Here is an 18,362-nt window from a genome sequence, read left to right on the forward strand (position 1 = left end):
TCTGAGGACTGGCTAGTTCACTAAGAAATAGCCCCGACTCCTTGACACGGGAAAGGAGCAGAAGAATGTGACTGCATCTGACCAGGTTTGGAGGTGCTTTGTTTAGCTTGACACTACAGACTTGTTCCTGTCTGCCCCTAAAATAAAGAAGCTCCCTTCATCAGCTGTTCACTGATGAAGCCTTTTGATTCAGTGTCTGCAACTTTTCAAGAAGACACATGAGGAAAATTTTCTGAGATAGCCCAATTTAGATATGGAGAGATGCACAAGAAGCTGAGAAAGACAAGAAGTATCTATTTAGCTGGCTCTTTTTTTTTTTTTTTTTTTTTCCCTCTTTTTCTGTTTTGCACAGGAGCCTGGGCACAGCTGCAGAATGATTCAAGGACAGAAGTCAAACCACAAGCCTTACACTTTAAACAGCCCTGAAGACTGTAGAAAGCACCACACCTAAGCTGTATAAGTCTTTAAAATTTATGCTTTGTCTAAAGCAAAGTAAATGCATGTCTAAAGACTCTGTGGAAAACCTATCCACTGACACGTCCCCTGTCTTCAGTGGTTCAGTCATGTACCTTACTGCCTCAGTGATGCTTTCCAAATGGATGTATTAAGACTATAGTCAAAGACTAAAGAGTCAGAAGGGAGCCGGTGAGAGGGGCTCCTCCTGAGAGCAGCTCTGAGAGTGGAGGAACCCCACCCAGGAATGTGTCCTGGGCTCTCTAGATTGCTGAGGCACAAACAAGATGAGGCTTAGGGCCCCAAAAGGCGGACTTGACAAGCTGCAAAGCTGAAAGAAATGCATCACATGCACTGATTTCAATACCCATATGTGACATAATTTGTCAATATGCTTTTGTGTTTAATCATTTAATCAGCTTGCATACACATGATCTTTATTAAACAGTAACTATCCTTCATGAATCATGCAGCTCAAGGTCAAGAAAATAATCAGAGACCACTTTATGCTCTGGGCTGAGTAGATGATAGAATGGTTTGTAAAAAGGAAGACACTGCTTTCTGGCACCGTCCACTGTTTCCCAGGGGTGACAGGTCAGAAGATAGAAATGTTGGGGCCTCTTTAGTGCTAATAAACCAGACCAGCAGCTTATGCTTAGGTAACATGGATTCTGTACATTCTAACCCAACTTCGACCACCTCAAGACTCCTAAGCAGAAGAGCAGCCAAGAAGCACCTGTAACACAGTTACAGCACTCGTGCTCCAAACACACGGACCACTTGTTTTTCTGTAAAATTACACCTTTTATTTAATTCATAAAATACACTTAAACTATTTAAACCCAGAGTACCGGAAGTGTATTTCCAAGATTCTTGTCTTTGTTGTAGACCTGAAAGCAGAAGAAATCACCCACTTTTCAGATTAACTCCTTACTACTTAAATGTAGTCTGTTAACAAAGTTTTAATTCTTCTTCTAATCATTGCCTTCTGGTTGTCATCATGCATATTCAGATCTTCACTGAAAACAACTATCCCTAATGCCATCCTCTCTGTATATTGGATGGAATTCTGCACCTACCACAAAGGGAATTATGCAGTGAAAGAAATTCTGTAACAGCATGCACCTACATGACCGGTGTCAAAAAAATGGCTGAAATCAGGGTCTTTTTCCTCCTCCAGCTTTAGAGGCTGTAACTTAGTTTTCTTTTCTCTTTGAAGAGACTGAGTAGCAAGGTTTTTTCTTGTCAATGGTATCTGTAACAAAATAGCAGTTGTGTTACGTTAGAGCCAAATTATGGCATTGTTGTGCCCTCACTGACAACTTGTGGATGCAGAAAAAAAAAAAGGCTAAATACAATGCCACTAGTGTCAAAGCCCTATCTGTTATTATCTGGACATTTTACGGTATACAGGCATGACTTAATTGCTGTATTTCAGCAAATAGGAAGAAAGACTGACTTTATATAGATCACTTACCATCATTCCAAAACATACAGGGTATTCAACACAGCTTGGTGCCAGGATCACTGTCTATAGGATGCTTCAGTGTTAACACTAACCTTAGTTTCAAGATTACTATCAAAAGCAAAAAGAAGGCCTATGTCTGTACCTCAAGTTATATGGTTAAATTATACATCTGAAATTCAGATCTAGGTTTAGATTTACTCTGAATCAGTGACATTAATATTCCATCAATAAAGAGCTTTCAAGGAAAATGTGTATTTCTCAGTTTGTAGGGCAGATTCCGTGTGATTGCTCTGTGTGACAGTGAAGACTCACGTCTCTTGCCTTTGTGAAAGGACATTTCACAGCTTCAGTCTCATGAGGCATGTATTGAGATTATAATTCTTGCATTTATAGATTCAGCAATACAGATGAACAGATTGCCCATGTGATGTCTGCTTATTTTTCTTTCTAGTTTTGTTTTGCACGTTTTCCCATTTCTTTCTATTGTAAAGTCCTGGATACAAAGTGATGTGATAACAGGGCATATATCAGTTGTCTCTTGATTTTAACTTTCTCTCTCAACCCTAGAGTGAAAACCAGATCATGTTAGAAGCATGAACAGCTAGTTTCCCCAGTGATGTCTGTCAGGGGTCTTAGTGCCACAGCTATCTCATGTTCTTATAGCACAAATTTTCAATGTTCTTACACACAACATGTCTGTTGTCCTTTTCATGAGGAATTTCATGGCATTGTGCAAAGCAAATGTTATTCTTGATTCTGCTCAAGAACAGAATGTACGTTAACCTCCTAATCTAGTGATGAGGTTTCACCAGTACTCAAGAAGCAACCTAACCCTGCAGTGAGTGGCACTGATGAGGCATCTGTGGACAGATTTACCCATTGCCAGAAAGGCATCTCCTCCAACAGCCAAGAGAGCAAAGCAGAAGCAAGGCTACTGTAACCACCTCAACCTATAGATTACATTTCTACAAATACATCCTCGTACCCCACAAAGTGCTAACACCTCTTGGTGCATTCACGGTTCAGTCGGGTTGTGCAAGGTAAACCAGCTGCACCTTTAAACTGCTAACTACTAGTGTGTTCCTTCTCACCTTCTCAAAGTTCATCCTGAATATGCATTCATCTGTCTGCCTACATCTGATAAACACGATATTCCTTGTATTTTATTTCCTGATACAATATTATTCCATTTAAAAATGACTGCAATCATATGCTTCCCTTTGCAGATCTTTGTATATCTTCATGAAAATGCTTGATATTTTTAAAAGGAGGTGAGCATCTTTTCCTTAACTTACCACAGACATATTAAACATTAAACATATGAAAAATCCGTATAGATTAAATATTGATTTTATTTTTTAGAGAGCAAGTACAATGATGTTGCATTAAAATAATGCTATGTCATAGTTGTTACAGCTCTGATAGAAAAATAAACATCTCAATATACTACAGTATCAACTCATTAATAAATACCAAAATAGAAGTTAGTAGTCAACTGAAATTAATAAACAGCTATAAAAGTATACTATTTTAAATAATAAAATATTCAATATATTTCCAGACAAAAGTAGTGATTTTAAACTATCATTTAAAATGTAAAATGAACAGTAAGAATAGTAACAAATTTATTTAAAACCTCTTCCCTTACTAACATTCTCTATGTATAAAATCTACAGAAAAATCAGTTATCTGTCTATACTTTTTTTAAAAAAGGTAGTATATGTTAAATAGAAAGGTAAAAATGGAAGTATTATTACTAGCTGTCATACCATTGCTAAGTAAGATGCTTTAAAGTAGCTTTTTTTTTGAAGTAGTAGTAGTAGGTAAAAGTGAAGATGTTAGCACAGTGAATTCATCCAACACTAATGCCTTCTCAAAAGAATCTTTCAACATTTCCCTTCAAAATACAACCGAAACAGCCCCCCCACAATACAGATATCAGGATGAAATTGTAGGATTTGAGTAGAAACCATTATTTTAACAATTGCCTGACATTTATTTTATTTTTAAATAAGTAGGTACCTTTTTTTAAGAGTGTGAGCAGAAAAGGAAACAAAGAGAACATGCAAACCAGACCAGCAATTCTAAAGCTTAAGAATCTACTAATTTTAGTTTTTTTCTTTTTCCTTTCTCCTCCCTGAAAGGCCAAGCACTCTGAGCTGGCTTGCACTCAGTGAAACCCCACTGATTTGGCTCACTGTAGAAATGTATTCATGCAGGCTAATTTTAACCTTTTCTCCCTCTCCAGAAATTTCTATTGTCTGTAAGATCCACGAGACATCTGTGCATCAGAGTACTGTCAAGATGATCATTAAAAAGTAGTGTTCTTCTTTGCCACTGCTCCATTCTGCTTAGCGAATAAATCTTGCAAATGGGCAGGCAGAACACTGGCACTCTGCTTTAACCACAGTCAAGAGCAGAGTAAGCGTCACTCGGCACTGACTCAGCACAAATGCCTCCATGAGAAGCACCCTTTCCCAGCTACAGCTCACATTCCTTGAGGGCAGCTAGTGGCAAACCTGGGGCTGGTGGGAAACCAATGGGTAGATTTCACAGAGGTTCACAGTACTACGGGCGGTCCCTTGCTATGCTACATGCAAGCACTTTCTGATGCATACAGGTGCCTGCAGCACTGAGGGTTGTGGATTGTGCATGGTGCCATTCCAATGTATGGCCATGCACCTAGGACACAAGCTGTACCATTTCTGCCAAGCCAATCTACTTTGAAAAAGTTTCCTGTTCTGACAAATGGGGAAGCGTGGTCTCAGAGCACCATCTCTGTAGGAGAGCTGTGAGGAACTATAGGACACATCACACCTGCTGAGGATGCCGTCCTGCTTTGAGTCCCAGTGGTGCCCTCGTATCTCTCTGCCTTGGGCATCACCAGCCCTTATTGCTACTTTAGGGCTGAGGCTTGCTTGAAGCTGCTTCACACGTTCCCTCCCATGGTTTGCAACACATGTACATTTAGGTGTGCACACTAAGCAGGAAACAAATATCGGATCAGACTGGGAAAATATTTTTTCCACTGCAGTCTGAATAATACTTTACATAGCAGGTTTTCATGACACCATAGAGAGGAAAAGATAACTCCAGTTGAAAATAATGAATAAAATGTAAACTATGCCTATACAAACGTCCTTCCTTTTTGAGGTTCACTTTCGACATTCCTTGTGAATTTCTTCTGGGCACAATGAAAATTCCTCACATACCATGTGCACGTTTGCTGGATGAAACAGCAGTTTTCCCACACACTCCTGTAACAATGTTATTAACGTGCTCATGATGCTTGGAAATGATAAATTAACATTATTTCCTCATTTTAAGGGTCTCTAAAAAAATTTGAAGTAAAATGCACATTCTTTGACTGCATAAATATGTAATTTCTAAAATGTTAGACAAATAACAGTTAAAAGCAAAAAAAAGTGGGATTAGAATTTGAAAATTATACAGATGGATTCTAACAATCAGAAACCTTCCGTGAAAAGTCACGCACAAGCTCTTTTTGTAGGCATGAATCTGAAAAAAAATTCCAAAACCCAATGAAGACACGCAACAGAATCTGCTGGTATATTTTGAGGTATAGGCATGCAGTCAAATTATTTGACTTTTTTTCCTTTTTTTTGAAGAAGCACAGTATAAGATGTTTTATTTAAGAACTTTGTAACATTCTATTATGTGGCTAGATATTTCTTCCCCTTTTGTTTCAAGTATCTTGACACATAATATATTGAAAACTAATATGAACTGATTCTTCTTTAATATCTCCCATATTAAGCACTATAGGAAGCAGACTCCTGCAATTGCTGAGGAAATTCCTTGTGAATTACAGGCTGCTTTCTCATTTAAGGTCATGTGCTGAGGGAACACAGCTCCCCAAATAGTAAGGCTTTTGTTGGGCTATTCATCTCCTGCAGCAGCTCTTCTGAAAAACATGGTCAAAGGCAGAGGGAAACAAGTACCAAGCAAAGCCAGAGTTTCTCATGGATAGATTCCATCCTTAGAAACAAAGCCTCCTCCCAAGGATTCTGCTCTGTATAAGCTCCCCATGGGCCTTCTAAAAGCCTTGACCTGTCACATTAGCAGCAGCTTATTCTTTTTCACTAGCCTCCTTCACAATAGAGCAAAGCGATGAGGGAGATGCAACAAAAGCTTTTTTATTATAAACTTTTTTTTTTTTTTTTTAAGATCCTTTCCCCCCCACCCAGGACAGCAAGAAGCAATTCGTCCTGTGAGCTTGCTCTATTGATCACAGCATTTTAAAGATTCTGGCAGATGTCTGATAAGGAAATATTGGCCATGCCCCTTCACAAGCAGCACTGCAATGCCAACTAAGTGCTACAGAAGGAAAGTAGAGACAGTGCAATGTGTCTGAAGATAGGTGTTACAGCTCAAATCTTTCTTCCACAAAGAACCCAGTTCCACTGTCCCTTACCCACATAATTTAACTTCCTCTAGCAGTGAAAAGTAATTTCCAAAGAAAATAAAAAAGATTAACTAACACTTTGGTAAATGCTTTAAAGGCCATTATGGGAAATACATTCTGAGGAATCTTTTTTTTTGAAAAAAAAGAAATCACACTTTTTATGAAACATAGTTGCATCTTTTGTAATATACTCAGATATTCTCTGCTGAGCTTACAACATTTTTGGTTTTTGATTCCCACATATTTAAAAATATCAATATTTTCTCTTTATCCCATTGAAAGCAATAGTTTGGAATCTGTTAATTTACACTGGACAAAAATAGTCGTATGTGTTTTAGAAGTTTAAGGTACACTTGATAGATTACAGGGAATGAATCCATAATTAAGATATTACAATTAGGATATCACTAAAATTAAGATCAGTGGAAGGAAACTACTTTTCTTTAAATGAAACATTTTTATCTGTATGGTAGAAAGCTCAGAGACAACTTTGAAGACTGCTTTAGACACATTAAATAGTCTAGTTTACATTTTTAGAAAAAGAAACCCTAAAATCTAAAGCTTTTATGACAATTTCATGGAGTGTCCTGTGTCTCCACATTATTTTTCTCAGCTTGACTTGATCCATGACCCAAGAAACTACAAGCATTGACATAACACTTACCATTTGTTCTGCATCCTGACTTCCTTTCACATGTATAACCCTCATATTTCAGTGGAACTTTGCAAAAACAATACGAATAGGACATGTGAATATATACTAATTTCTAAAAACTGCACATAAAGAGGTCTTGTTTTGTTTCTGTAGCTCTTATCTATGACAGATACAGACCAATACTTAGTATTTTTAATTGCTGTTGCTAAAATGATATACCGCATACTGTCTTCTGAGATCATATTTCTCTTTGCCAGCATAGTGCATTAAAGGTTGATCAGATTTTCATAGGGTTTCAGCAGCATAAAGTTAGTAAATCAGATTATTGGATGACTCTCCCAATTAGCACATAAAACATTTTCTATCTGTACAGCTGGTTTCAGGGGTAAGAAAATGCCTCTGCATGACCTTATAGCTCAAATTCTGCTCTCAGATGAGCTTACATTGGTCCCATCGTGTTTAGAAGAGTTTTGCCCATTTCTGAAGGCAGAATTCGATCCTACATTTATGAAGTAAATGAATATGTTCCCTTGAGAAAATTTCTCACCATCTTACAAATTGCTGGTTCTTTTTCACATCACACTGGACAGATTTCTCAAGGTACAGTCACAAAAATTGAAGTGGTTATGTAAGAATTCACAAAAAATAATCCCATCAACTAACTTATATAGAAAAAAGAGCATCTGTGTAAAATCAGACTTGTATCTGACCTTGTAGACAATGAACAAAGCCCTTATTTGGCAAAACACTGACATGTAGCTAGCAAACCCAACAGAGCTGTGGTGTAATTTATCTACTCACAATTGAGTTGATGTTACTGACTCCAAAGGTGAAGTCAGCTGGCAGTGATCATTGCGTAGACTATGCTGTTTGACAGAGGAACTCTCATTTTCTGTAGTCACACAGTTTCCAAATACCATAACATTTCTATGAATGTATTTATGTTGAAACAAAAAAAGCTAAAAATTACTCTTTATCATATATAAGTTACCTTTAAGTGACATCATACATATAAAAACTATACACATAATTTACCTTTGTGTGTGCTCATGCATGTGTGTGTATATACACACAACTATATACCCACACCAGTAACTAAACCCTCATTTAATCCAGTCATTTTTAAGAAGTAATGAGGAAAAGCTAAGAGGCTAAAGCAGACAAATCAGTGGAATTTGTCAACTGAAAAAACTATAAAAGTACCATTTACTCTATTTAAGAGTGTTTTAATAGTTTCATCTATCGCTATAATATACAGCAACGTTAATATTTCAGTCACAGTTTTTGTCCATTCCCACAGAGCACACCAGGACCAGCTACATGTAGAGTGAGATCAGTGCTTTGTCGGACCAGTTCATATCTACATTCTAGGCCATACCTAAATAAATTAGAATATGCTAAAGTGCTACATCAACACTAACGTTCCTGAACAGTAGTAACGCACATTTCTCTTTCAAAAAAAAAAAAAAAAAAATCAAACCAAACCCCAAACACAAAAACAGCAGCTATAGTTTCAAACATAGTCACATTAACCTGAATATGCTTACAGGTCACTTTGTTACAGTATTCAACGAAATATACAATGCAAAACCATACAGCAACAGTCAAGACTCCAACAGAGCAAAAAAGGTAACTGTTAAAAAGTCGAGCAGGATGGAAATAGACATTTGCAGAAAACACACTGTCTTCAGAAATCACACTTGAAAGTTTCATTTAATCGTAACTTGCTGATGTCGATATTTATCTCCTCTGGTTTGTCACGTCTGTATGTTACTGTTCTTGTACAAACAGTAGGCAGAAACATCTTATCCTTGAAGGAGAAGATACAATTTTTATCAACAATTAGCTAACTTTTATATACAAGAAAAAGATTACTGAATATGATGGCTCTGAAATCAATTACCTTCTTTGTTGCAGATATTCTGTAATCAGCTGACGATTTAACTTTATTGCTACTTCCCTGCAGAATTATCTGCCTGATGATAAGGACAATAAGCAACCCGATCAGAAAGGTAACTATAAAGATTATGCAAAAGACTCTAAAGTAGCTTCGTCCAGAGAAACATTCTGCAACAAAAGGAAAACACAAGTGTAAAGACTAATGAAGGGGTAGGAGCATCCCTCAAAACACAGGTGTATCCACCACTTCATAGTAATGTTGCACAAATATAACACAAACCTGAAAAAAGTTAAGGGAAAAAAACTTCAGGGAAGTTAAGGGGAAATGTTGCCATACATAAGCTTTTGAAGTGGGGCGTATCAAGAAAGGCAATTCTGTAGAAAAATAGTGACATTATCATCCCTTTAATCTACAGAACTAAGACTCAGGCTTCGTCGTGTTGGCCACCACAAATTCTCTGTAAGCCAGGAAGTTTATAGGTGAAATAGAGATCAAGTGTTAGAGATGTATGGGGCTAAGCTGGTGTAATCTTGACAAAATTACAGTGCAGATTATTGGCAAAATATGAAAGAAAATGTGGTTTATTGAATCCTTGTCCAGTGCTCTCCTTATCAGTAGACCTCTCTCACACAATACACCTTCCTTAATTAATACTAAAGATATGAGAAGAGTAATCACAGTTAATTTCCTCATGCATGAACTGTAAGATAAAAAGTCATGCAAAAACATGAAGTGACAAAAGGTAACCATTTTTACTGCAGCATTGGCTGATTAGGTTTTATGAGGTTTTATTAAAGGAAAAAATCATTCCTCCACAACCCTCAGAACTGTGCAAGTTTTTATACTTGAAAGGAATACTTAAACATTATGGGATGTGAGGTAAGCATTCTACTTCATTCTTGCTTGTTTCTGGTGCTGTCAAATAAAGTAAGCATACTCAATGTAATAAAACATACAAATGCCATAACAGATTCTTGTAAATATTTCTTTAAGCATTGCTCAGGCAGGATTCATTATTACTACATGAGACTTCTCAAGGACTTGGGAAATCTGATTTAGCAATGCTTGCCAATCATATTTCCCATTGTTATTCATCTTTTACTTTCTCTGAAGCTACAAGTGATTTTTTCTCTTTTTCCTGCTTTCTTTCTTCATTATTGTAATAATATGACATACTTTTGAAAGACATTGTAACAGCGATGAATTCAATTAATCCAAATAGATTTTGATCTCTTATTAAAATTACCTAGAAAATGTCACATACCTGAAATTTGGTCAGTATAATGCAGCAGATAAGCACATGAGTTTGTGCATTGGTCAAGTTTTACTTGAGATGCATTGCTAGAATGATGGCACTGAACACAATTCCTGTAAAATAAAAATGTAATTAAAACCCTATCTTTTTCTCTGCACTTCCCTTAAGCAGATAGTATCAACAGGCTGACGTATTGCTTACACACAATGTTTTCCTGTTGTTAGTAAAAACATTGCGACATTTTTTTTTCCTGAAATGTAATGCCTCTCTCAGCATTTTATCCCTGTTACGCTTCTTAGAAGAACCAACTAGTCAGAAGTCATAAAGTAAAACACGTCTTTGGCTTCAAGCCACCTTCATCTGGCCCCAGCTCTGCATTTTGTGATGGGAGTTTTTCAGGGGAAGTAGTTAAGGATCTGGTATCATTTCTTCAGCTGTCAGACTCCAGTTCAGTCCCAGTCTTTCCTTATCTACCAATCTCACTGAGATGCATGCTGAAACTGAAGAGTAGAGGTAGGTGAAGGAATGCGGTCCTGACCAGTGGCTATGCAGTCTTCTGAATTTATTGAAGGCACACACTTCACAGTGACTTTGAACAACTGTTAAGCCAGCAAAGCTGACTGCATTTTATCTAGTAAAGTGTTAGCAGTCAGCTTTTCAGACATGGCCCAGCTTGGCTCTCCAGCATATTCACCAGATGAGCTGTAATTCAAGTGAATACAAACTAACAACAATTCTGTTTTGGTCACTATTTGCTTTTCAAAAGAAGGCTGATCTCTTACCCTCTTGGCCACTAAATGATGCAGAACCTTACGTGTACTGATAGGAGAGTACAGAAGAGCTCTGCCCAAAGACAGAGCTTCATTGACTCTTTAACCAGCACCACTCAGTGTGCCACTGGGAGCTTGGTCTAGCTTCTCTCTTCCTTGGGCTGCTTTTGACCTCCACACTGTCTCTTCTTTCACATGGGTACAGAAAAATTATGCACCTTAAAACTAGCATGGCAAAAACTAATAAGTTTAAATAAGTGGTTTAAAACTGAGTATTAGAGAATGTTGTTCTCTGGGTAAGATCAGCTCTGCTCTGCTGACCAATGGCAATGATAATGCACAAGTACCACTCTTGTTCCCCACTTCCTTCTTTCAGCTGAGAAGAACAAGAAATGTGAAAAAAACAAATTTGGAGAACACTATGACTTGGTGGCATTCAAGATTAGGATCTATTGTCCATTTTTAAAGCTCAAAATTTATTTTTCCTACCCAGAAGATTTAATATGAAGGATCATCTTTTAATAAATGTATGAAAAAACAATTCTTGTGGAACACATCTCCTTTGACTTCAGAAAGCTGAAATCTGGACATAGACTGGTGAACACAGATATGGACATATAATTCTCTTAATTGCCAGTGTGAACTCCTCAGCTACATAAAGTCTCAAGTATGAATTGTTTCAATTTCCTACCGTTAAAACATCTAAGAAATATATCACACATCTAGTCAAGCAGAAATATTTTTTCTTGTTTGAACACTACAGAGTTAAGAAGTCAAGTCTAGCACAAAAAACATACCAGTTTTCTTCACAGGCTTTGTTACAAGTAGGGCAATATTCACACAAACGGCCAAAGCTTCTTGGATCTGAGCACTCACACCTTCCACATACACATTTTCCTCTTCCACTGCAAATCTGGCCCTTTGAATTCAGGCAGTGCTTTGCTGATTGTAATGAGCACTGGCAACGGTCACCTTCCCAGCCAGCAAAGCATTTGCATTTACCAGCTTCACATTCACCATTACCTACAACATCAGATAGTCTTGAGTCGTATGCTTTTATGAACATATAGGAAGTAAATTTTTATATACATTCATTTGAATTGCAGTTGTTTTACATTAACCAGAACTAATTCAGACCTTGGCTTGCTAATTTGTTTTAAAGTTTGTAATTTGAGTTGAAATTAGCACCATGATACATACTTATGGCTAGTGTTTGTTGTTGAGCAAAAGATGCTACCTTGATGTCATCCTAAAACCTTTAGCTAGAATTTTTCCTGTTGGCTTGGATCAAAGCAATAAGGATTAAAAATTACACAATGGTCAGGAAAACAGTCTTCAGCCAAGTCAAAAAAATTTCTTTTTATCAAGAAAGCATTCAGTTGAAATAAACAGCACAACTCAGGGAATAGAGTAGTATCAAGTTCATGTGCATATGCCTGGTTGCTTTCTTTTCTCTCCCTTTCTCTTCAGAAGCACAGCACTGCTTTTCTGCCTTTCTGAAGGAGAGATGACTGAGCTGGACAGGTGGCTATGCTGTGGTTATGAACTGTAGGTAGTTTGACAAGAACTGAAAATGCACAGCCTCAAGGATTCAATTGCTATAAAGAACCTCTGGTGGCCTTTACAATTTTCCAGGCAAAACAATGGGAGCCTTAGGGCAAAATCCATATGTTTTCCATGTTCTAGCACTTAGGCAGGTGTACAACTGACATGCTGATAATGTTTAGTCACCTTTTTTACAGTGTGTGAGAGCACCTTTAGGAAATACAGAGACCACATAAAGCACAGACAGGCCTAGCAAATCTCATGAGGTATCCTCAGCTATTCCTCAGCAGTTACTAAGTTCAGGCAAACTATAATGGCCCTTCTTCTGCTCCACAGATCCGCAGAGCAGCTGTAGGGAGAAAGTCTCATCTAAAAGACAGGATTCCCTAAATGGAAGTGAAGCAAAGGTATAGTCTGCCTCTTTTCTTGTCTGGGCTGGGCGAAATGGAGGTGGGAAGAGAATCGTAACATATATCAGAGCAAGGCTCTGCACGAGAAAATATCCCACACTGCTCACCCATAGCGCTGGGCATTAAGTATCCTAGGGCAGGACTCCATCACAGGTGACAGTCTCCAACACCTCTTAAACAAAGATCTATGTCCCTGTCTCTGCCAACCAGGGTACCAAATCTCAGGCTTTAAATGCTTATAAATTTGAAAGCTCTGTTTATAGTTAAGAAATAGTAAAATACAAAGTGAGTAAAGAAGAAGAGTGAGAAGATAAATTGTAACTTGTGTTGGAACGAAGTACTTAAAGGATTAGGTAACATGATTTATCTTCATTTATGTAAAGTCACCAGCTAAGCAACATCAAAATAGCTTCAATAAAGTCTACAGTGCTACTCTGTCCAAATGCAGTAAAAAAATATCAGTCCCTCAATTCACCCATTGGTCAGTATATAGTGATATGAAAGGATGCAGGATTGCACTATGGATTTTAAAATATATAACTATTTTTGAGGGGAAAACCCCAATTCAGTTAGAGATGCAGTACAGACACTGATTCAATCTCATTTTTCCTTAATAACACTAACTTAAATTACATGAGTTGTATTTAATGCATATGCAATTTTCATTTACATACTTTCTTTAAAAAACATGAGTAAGCCACAAAATGAATAAGAATTTTTATCAACTCTCCTTGTTTACATTTCACTTACACTTTCCTTTTAGGAGCACGTGTACCAAACACTGTTAGCATATCTCAGTGACATTCAAAATCAAATTGAAGGTCCTGGTGCTGTCCGCACCTCTCAGAAGAAAATGTATCTCTATTAAAGCTACAGCTATTGTCACTGCAATGGGTATGTTTGCCACCAGAAGTTTCATCAATGGGACTGTTTGAAGTCAAGTATTACTGCATCTCTCACAAGACTGGTTTAGCATGTTAGAAAATCAGAATCTCATGTGGAAGTTAAGATTTCTTCTAATCTCTTAGTACCTCACATTCCCATTACACTGATATGTATCAACTTACTTTCTGGAGTAACATTACTGTTTTATCTGAGATATCAGTATTATTACTTCTGATGAAGTTTGAGATTTAAATCTTTAAGTAGTTAAAACTTAGAAAAACTCAATAAACTCTCTAAAAAGCAGTTCTGAAGTTTAGAAGACATTGCATACCTCTGAGGTGAAGAAAGCCTAGGAGCATGAATTCCTACCAGACTCTTCAGGACATTTCGCACACTAATTCTGCACAAACAATTCTTTTACTTGATAGCTTTATATCATTATTTTCTGTTGCATCATGCGTATAAGCTTCAGAAAACAAAACAAAACAAAACCACCAAAACTGAAATAGAGACATTAACTCTGCAGCTTACCAGAACACAAGTTTCCCTGGTGATAAGGGCAGGAAAAATCATCCATTTCACAGTACTTGCCATATACTTTGCCTAACTTGTTTTTGTAGCAGAAACATTTTCCATCTATGCAATTTCCTTGACCACTGCAGATGGGCTGGTCCTGGTGCTGTCTGCACCTCTCCGAAGAAAACTTATCTCTATTAGAGCTACAATTACTGTCATTGCAATAGGACTGTTTGCCATCAGAAGAACTTTCATCAGCCCATACTCTTTTGTGTCTTGCACTGTCTCCATACTGACATGCACAGCTTTTCTGCACATGAACAATGGCAGTTTCATTGAAACCAATAGGCTTAAGTATTGCATATTTTCTTACTCCAGTTGCATCACAGCCTTTCATTGTAACTGATACATTGAAAAGTACCTAAGAAGAAATAAAGAAAGATTTCACATCATTATTATTTCCCATTATTTGCTTCATTTTTTTTTTTAACATCTAAATAAAGTAGAATTTTACACTGTATATGAACATGCATTAGCCAAGAATAACAATCTACACAATGGCCATTTGTCAAACACATTAGTAATGGCAGGCATTACAAATACAGTTACACTCCTAACAATAGAAGATTGACAGAAGTCTACTTTTCATAAAGAAAGCATAGTTACAAAAGACAAGTCTAATACAAGTGTAATAGTGATAGAATTACCATTGTCATCCTCCTGTTAGTATTTCATGTGTACATTCTATTATATTATGGAAATACTCAAATAAGAATTGGGTCTAGATTGAGCAAGACAATACACAAACAGAGATATTCCTCATAAAAAGATCCTATAATGAACGTTCTTGCTGCAGAAATAGTCTGAGCAAATAGAAACCACACAGGTTTTTGGATGGCTCTGTTTACTATATGAAAACACAGAAATGGCTCATGTCTTAGTACCAGTTTATTTTTCCCAATTCCTTCAATGGGGATGGAGCAAGAGAGTCTTGCTGCTCTTGCTATGATACTGGACAGACCAAGGGCTGCTTTAAAATAGAACCAGTGTCTAGTTCCTGGTTGTGTCATGTCCCTGCCCCAGGTCCTCACCTCAGTTGTGTCCACTGCAGCAGTGGCCCCCATGGCTTTCTAGAGTCTGGCACAGAACCTTGGCTTATTTTGCTAGTTAGGTGACTGCCACAGAATTTGCATCAATCATTATCAAAACTCTTTGACAGCTCTGAAATGTGTGAGAATTTCACTGGATAGGAATTTTGTATTTCATTATAGGTTTTTTGAGGTTTTTTGATCAGTATGCTTCTAAGAGGAAAGTTTTCTCATTAAGACTATTTTGCCTGCTGAGAGATAACAATACTTCCATGCTTCCTCTTATAACTAAGAGGAAAATGTGAGAAAGAAGTCCAAGAGAAGCAAATACCTTTACTCTTTACCACCAAAGAACAAAGATGTTCAAACAAAACAAAGAAAACCTAAGAAGCTGATGACACATGAGGTTGAAACTACCCACAAAGACTAAGGCCATTCATCTCTCATCACTGTCTCCCTCTCCTGCTACAAACCAACACATGGACAGCTCAGCCCTTGGGTACAACAGTGGCTTTGTGGCAACCAGGGCTGCGGCTGCCTACCCAGACAGGAGAATAATGCAGTGCAGAAGCATGCTCTTAATGCTATACCAAGGGGGTACATAGGCTTTGCCACATGCCTTGGTTTTCTTCTTTATCAAATATGCCACTGCACATGTAACCCCTCAGTTGTCAATGGTCTGACATGACACTGCTGCTGCATGACACTTCCTCCCTTCAGTTATGGGGCAAAAGTGTGGCTATTCAGTAATTAGTTTACATGGCAGGTGTGTATCACATGGGGAGGACAGGCTGCAGCTAGATAATCTGCTTTTTATTCAACACAGAGCCCTGACAGAAAACATAATCTTTGTGTAGAACACAGAACTGGAGGAATAGCAGGGAGATGAGAAGGAAGAGTAAATAATGTCTTGCATATCACAGATGACTTGTGAAATTTGATGGGTCTGAACATAGCAGATGAAAATTAACAATATTGTGACTAAATTATTAGAAGACATGAATACTGCCGCTTGCCAATAGCCAACTTAGTTTTGCACCCTGAAGAGGCTGTAGGATTCTGTCTGAATATAATACAGTTTGTGTTTGGTAAGAAAAGAAAGGAAGAAGGATTAGACAATGAAAGGAATGTGAGAGTTAAGGACAAGCATTTTGCTTGTAAACAAATACTGAAAAGAGGATTTACGGTTAAAACCAATTAATCTCGTGAGGATGGCTCATTTTCAACAGCAGCAGAGGTTTAGGACCACAGGCATTTTTTTTACAATCAACTGGCTTGGCTCTTTATTAAAAAGAAACAGATATAAATATTTTCCTTTTCATTAAACAGAACAAATTCCATCTCCACTTCTTATGATAGGAAACTACACTGCAGAAAAGATGAGTTAATAAGAAAACCATATCAAATCTTCCTTAAACTGCAGAAGCTAATCAGCAGCAATTCCTGCAGATAAAATTTAGAAGAGGATAAAATACTTCTAAATTAACATATTTAAAATTCTCACATTTAATCTGCTGATTTATTTTGCTGTTTCTACACACAGACAAGTAAAACCACACAAGCTCATACGTCTGTACATATCAAAAAGGAAAGAACTCCTTGACCCTGCTCTCCAGAAACACAGAACTCTTCCTGGCAAGCTAAATAAACTCCTCTACTAGTCCAAGCAATCAAGGCACAGAAAAGTTGTTCCGGAAAGAAAACCATGTTCTTTATATTAACCAGACATCTTCCCCCACATTTTCACTGTGCTTGTTGCTCCAATTTTACAATCCATTTCCTTCAGTAAGCAGCACTGATCCAAATGGGCACAAATAATTTTATTAATTTGATTTATAAAATAAACTAATTATCCACAACCTGATTGCACATGAAGACTACTAAAGCAAGGAGAGGGAAAGTTGGCATCTAGTACAGATGCAAGGAACACAAACTCCAGTGATTATTTTCCTCTGGGTGATTATCTTTCAATCTCATTTCAATTACGTCCAGTTCTCGTTTTCAATTACGTACAGATTTCACCACAATGACCATGGCCATTCTGTGCAGTGGAGGACAAAGGAGGAGAGTTTTAACGGATGTTAGCTTTCAGGGGAAGCTTTGAGCTTGAGATTAGTGCAAGTTAAAATAAGATTCAGGAAAAACAAAACCAGAATAATAGAGAGTCTGTGATCACTAATCACATAAATCCGTTCACATTTTAGATAAAACCCTAGAAGATTTCACACCATTGAAACCCAACCAAACAGAGAAAAAAAAGTATTCTAATTTCTTCAAGAATGAAAACTACCAACATACTTCTTCATTATAGCCCACGTTTTTACATCCTTCCATGCCCGTTTTTTTACTTCCATCAGGACAGATTGCAGTGATATTGAAATGAAGACCTTGGATCTGGTTATCCACTTGAATTTTCACTTCAGAGATTAGTTTCTGTAACCAGAAAGCAAATTTTAGTTGCATTGCATCTCAACATATAATGTGCATTAGCAAGTAACATCAAGTACGTCTGACTAAAAATGAAGAAAGCTTCTCTGTGTGAATAAAGGAATGAATGAAAGCATTGTTTCCCATATAAAGACCCCGTTACATTCCAAATATTCACAATCAGTGAACTGGTAATTCTTATGAAGAGGATTACACTTTCCAGATAAAAATGTTTCCAGTATTTCTAAAATGATTTTGAGGTTGTATTTTTTGCAATTTGAAAATCTGTTGTAACAACTGTGAACAACAAAAACTGCTTATAATGCCTTTTAGCCACATAATTAAAGTAAACCAGTAAACACATATACAACTATTGTTATCCAGCAGAAAAGGTTCCTAACTGACTTGACACTTTGTAATAACTACATCTGTCTTTCCAAAGTTTTCTCTGAACAAACCTTAGGGTGATCTAAAGGCTAAAAGCTATTGGCATTATTCTTACTGCTTTATTTGCATCAGCTAGGACTATATAAATCAACAACTGGTTGATTCCCATTAAGGTTT

The 18,362-nt window shown here is 37.2% G+C and overlaps 1 protein-coding gene across 2 annotated transcripts in view; it reads right to left on the reverse strand.

Annotated features, from left to right (window-relative positions):
- Nucleotides 1-3,613: 3,613 nt before the first annotated feature.
- Nucleotides 3,614-18,362, reverse strand: part of ITGB8 (integrin subunit beta 8) — a 46,842-nt gene continuing 32,093 nt past the window's right edge. For both annotated transcript variants that reach the window (XM_061997170.1, XM_061997168.1), the window contains 6 exons: nucleotides 17,670-17,804; nucleotides 14,299-14,704; nucleotides 11,725-11,950; nucleotides 10,167-10,270; nucleotides 8,906-9,069; nucleotides 3,614-8,812 (listed from right to left, as the gene is read on the reverse strand). In XM_061997170.1, the coding sequence (XP_061853154.1) occupies nucleotides 8,690-8,812; nucleotides 8,906-9,069; nucleotides 10,167-10,270; nucleotides 11,725-11,950; nucleotides 14,299-14,704; nucleotides 17,670-17,804 (1,158 nt within the window). In that variant the 3' untranslated portion in view covers nucleotides 3,614-8,689. The remainder of the gene's footprint in view (nucleotides 8,813-8,905; nucleotides 9,070-10,166; nucleotides 10,271-11,724; nucleotides 11,951-14,298; nucleotides 14,705-17,669; nucleotides 17,805-18,362) is intronic.

Source organism: Colius striatus, chromosome 5, assembly GCF_028858725.1.
Source record: "Colius striatus isolate bColStr4 chromosome 5, bColStr4.1.hap1, whole genome shotgun sequence".
Lineage (NCBI taxonomy): Eukaryota > Metazoa > Chordata > Aves > Coliiformes > Coliidae > Colius > Colius striatus.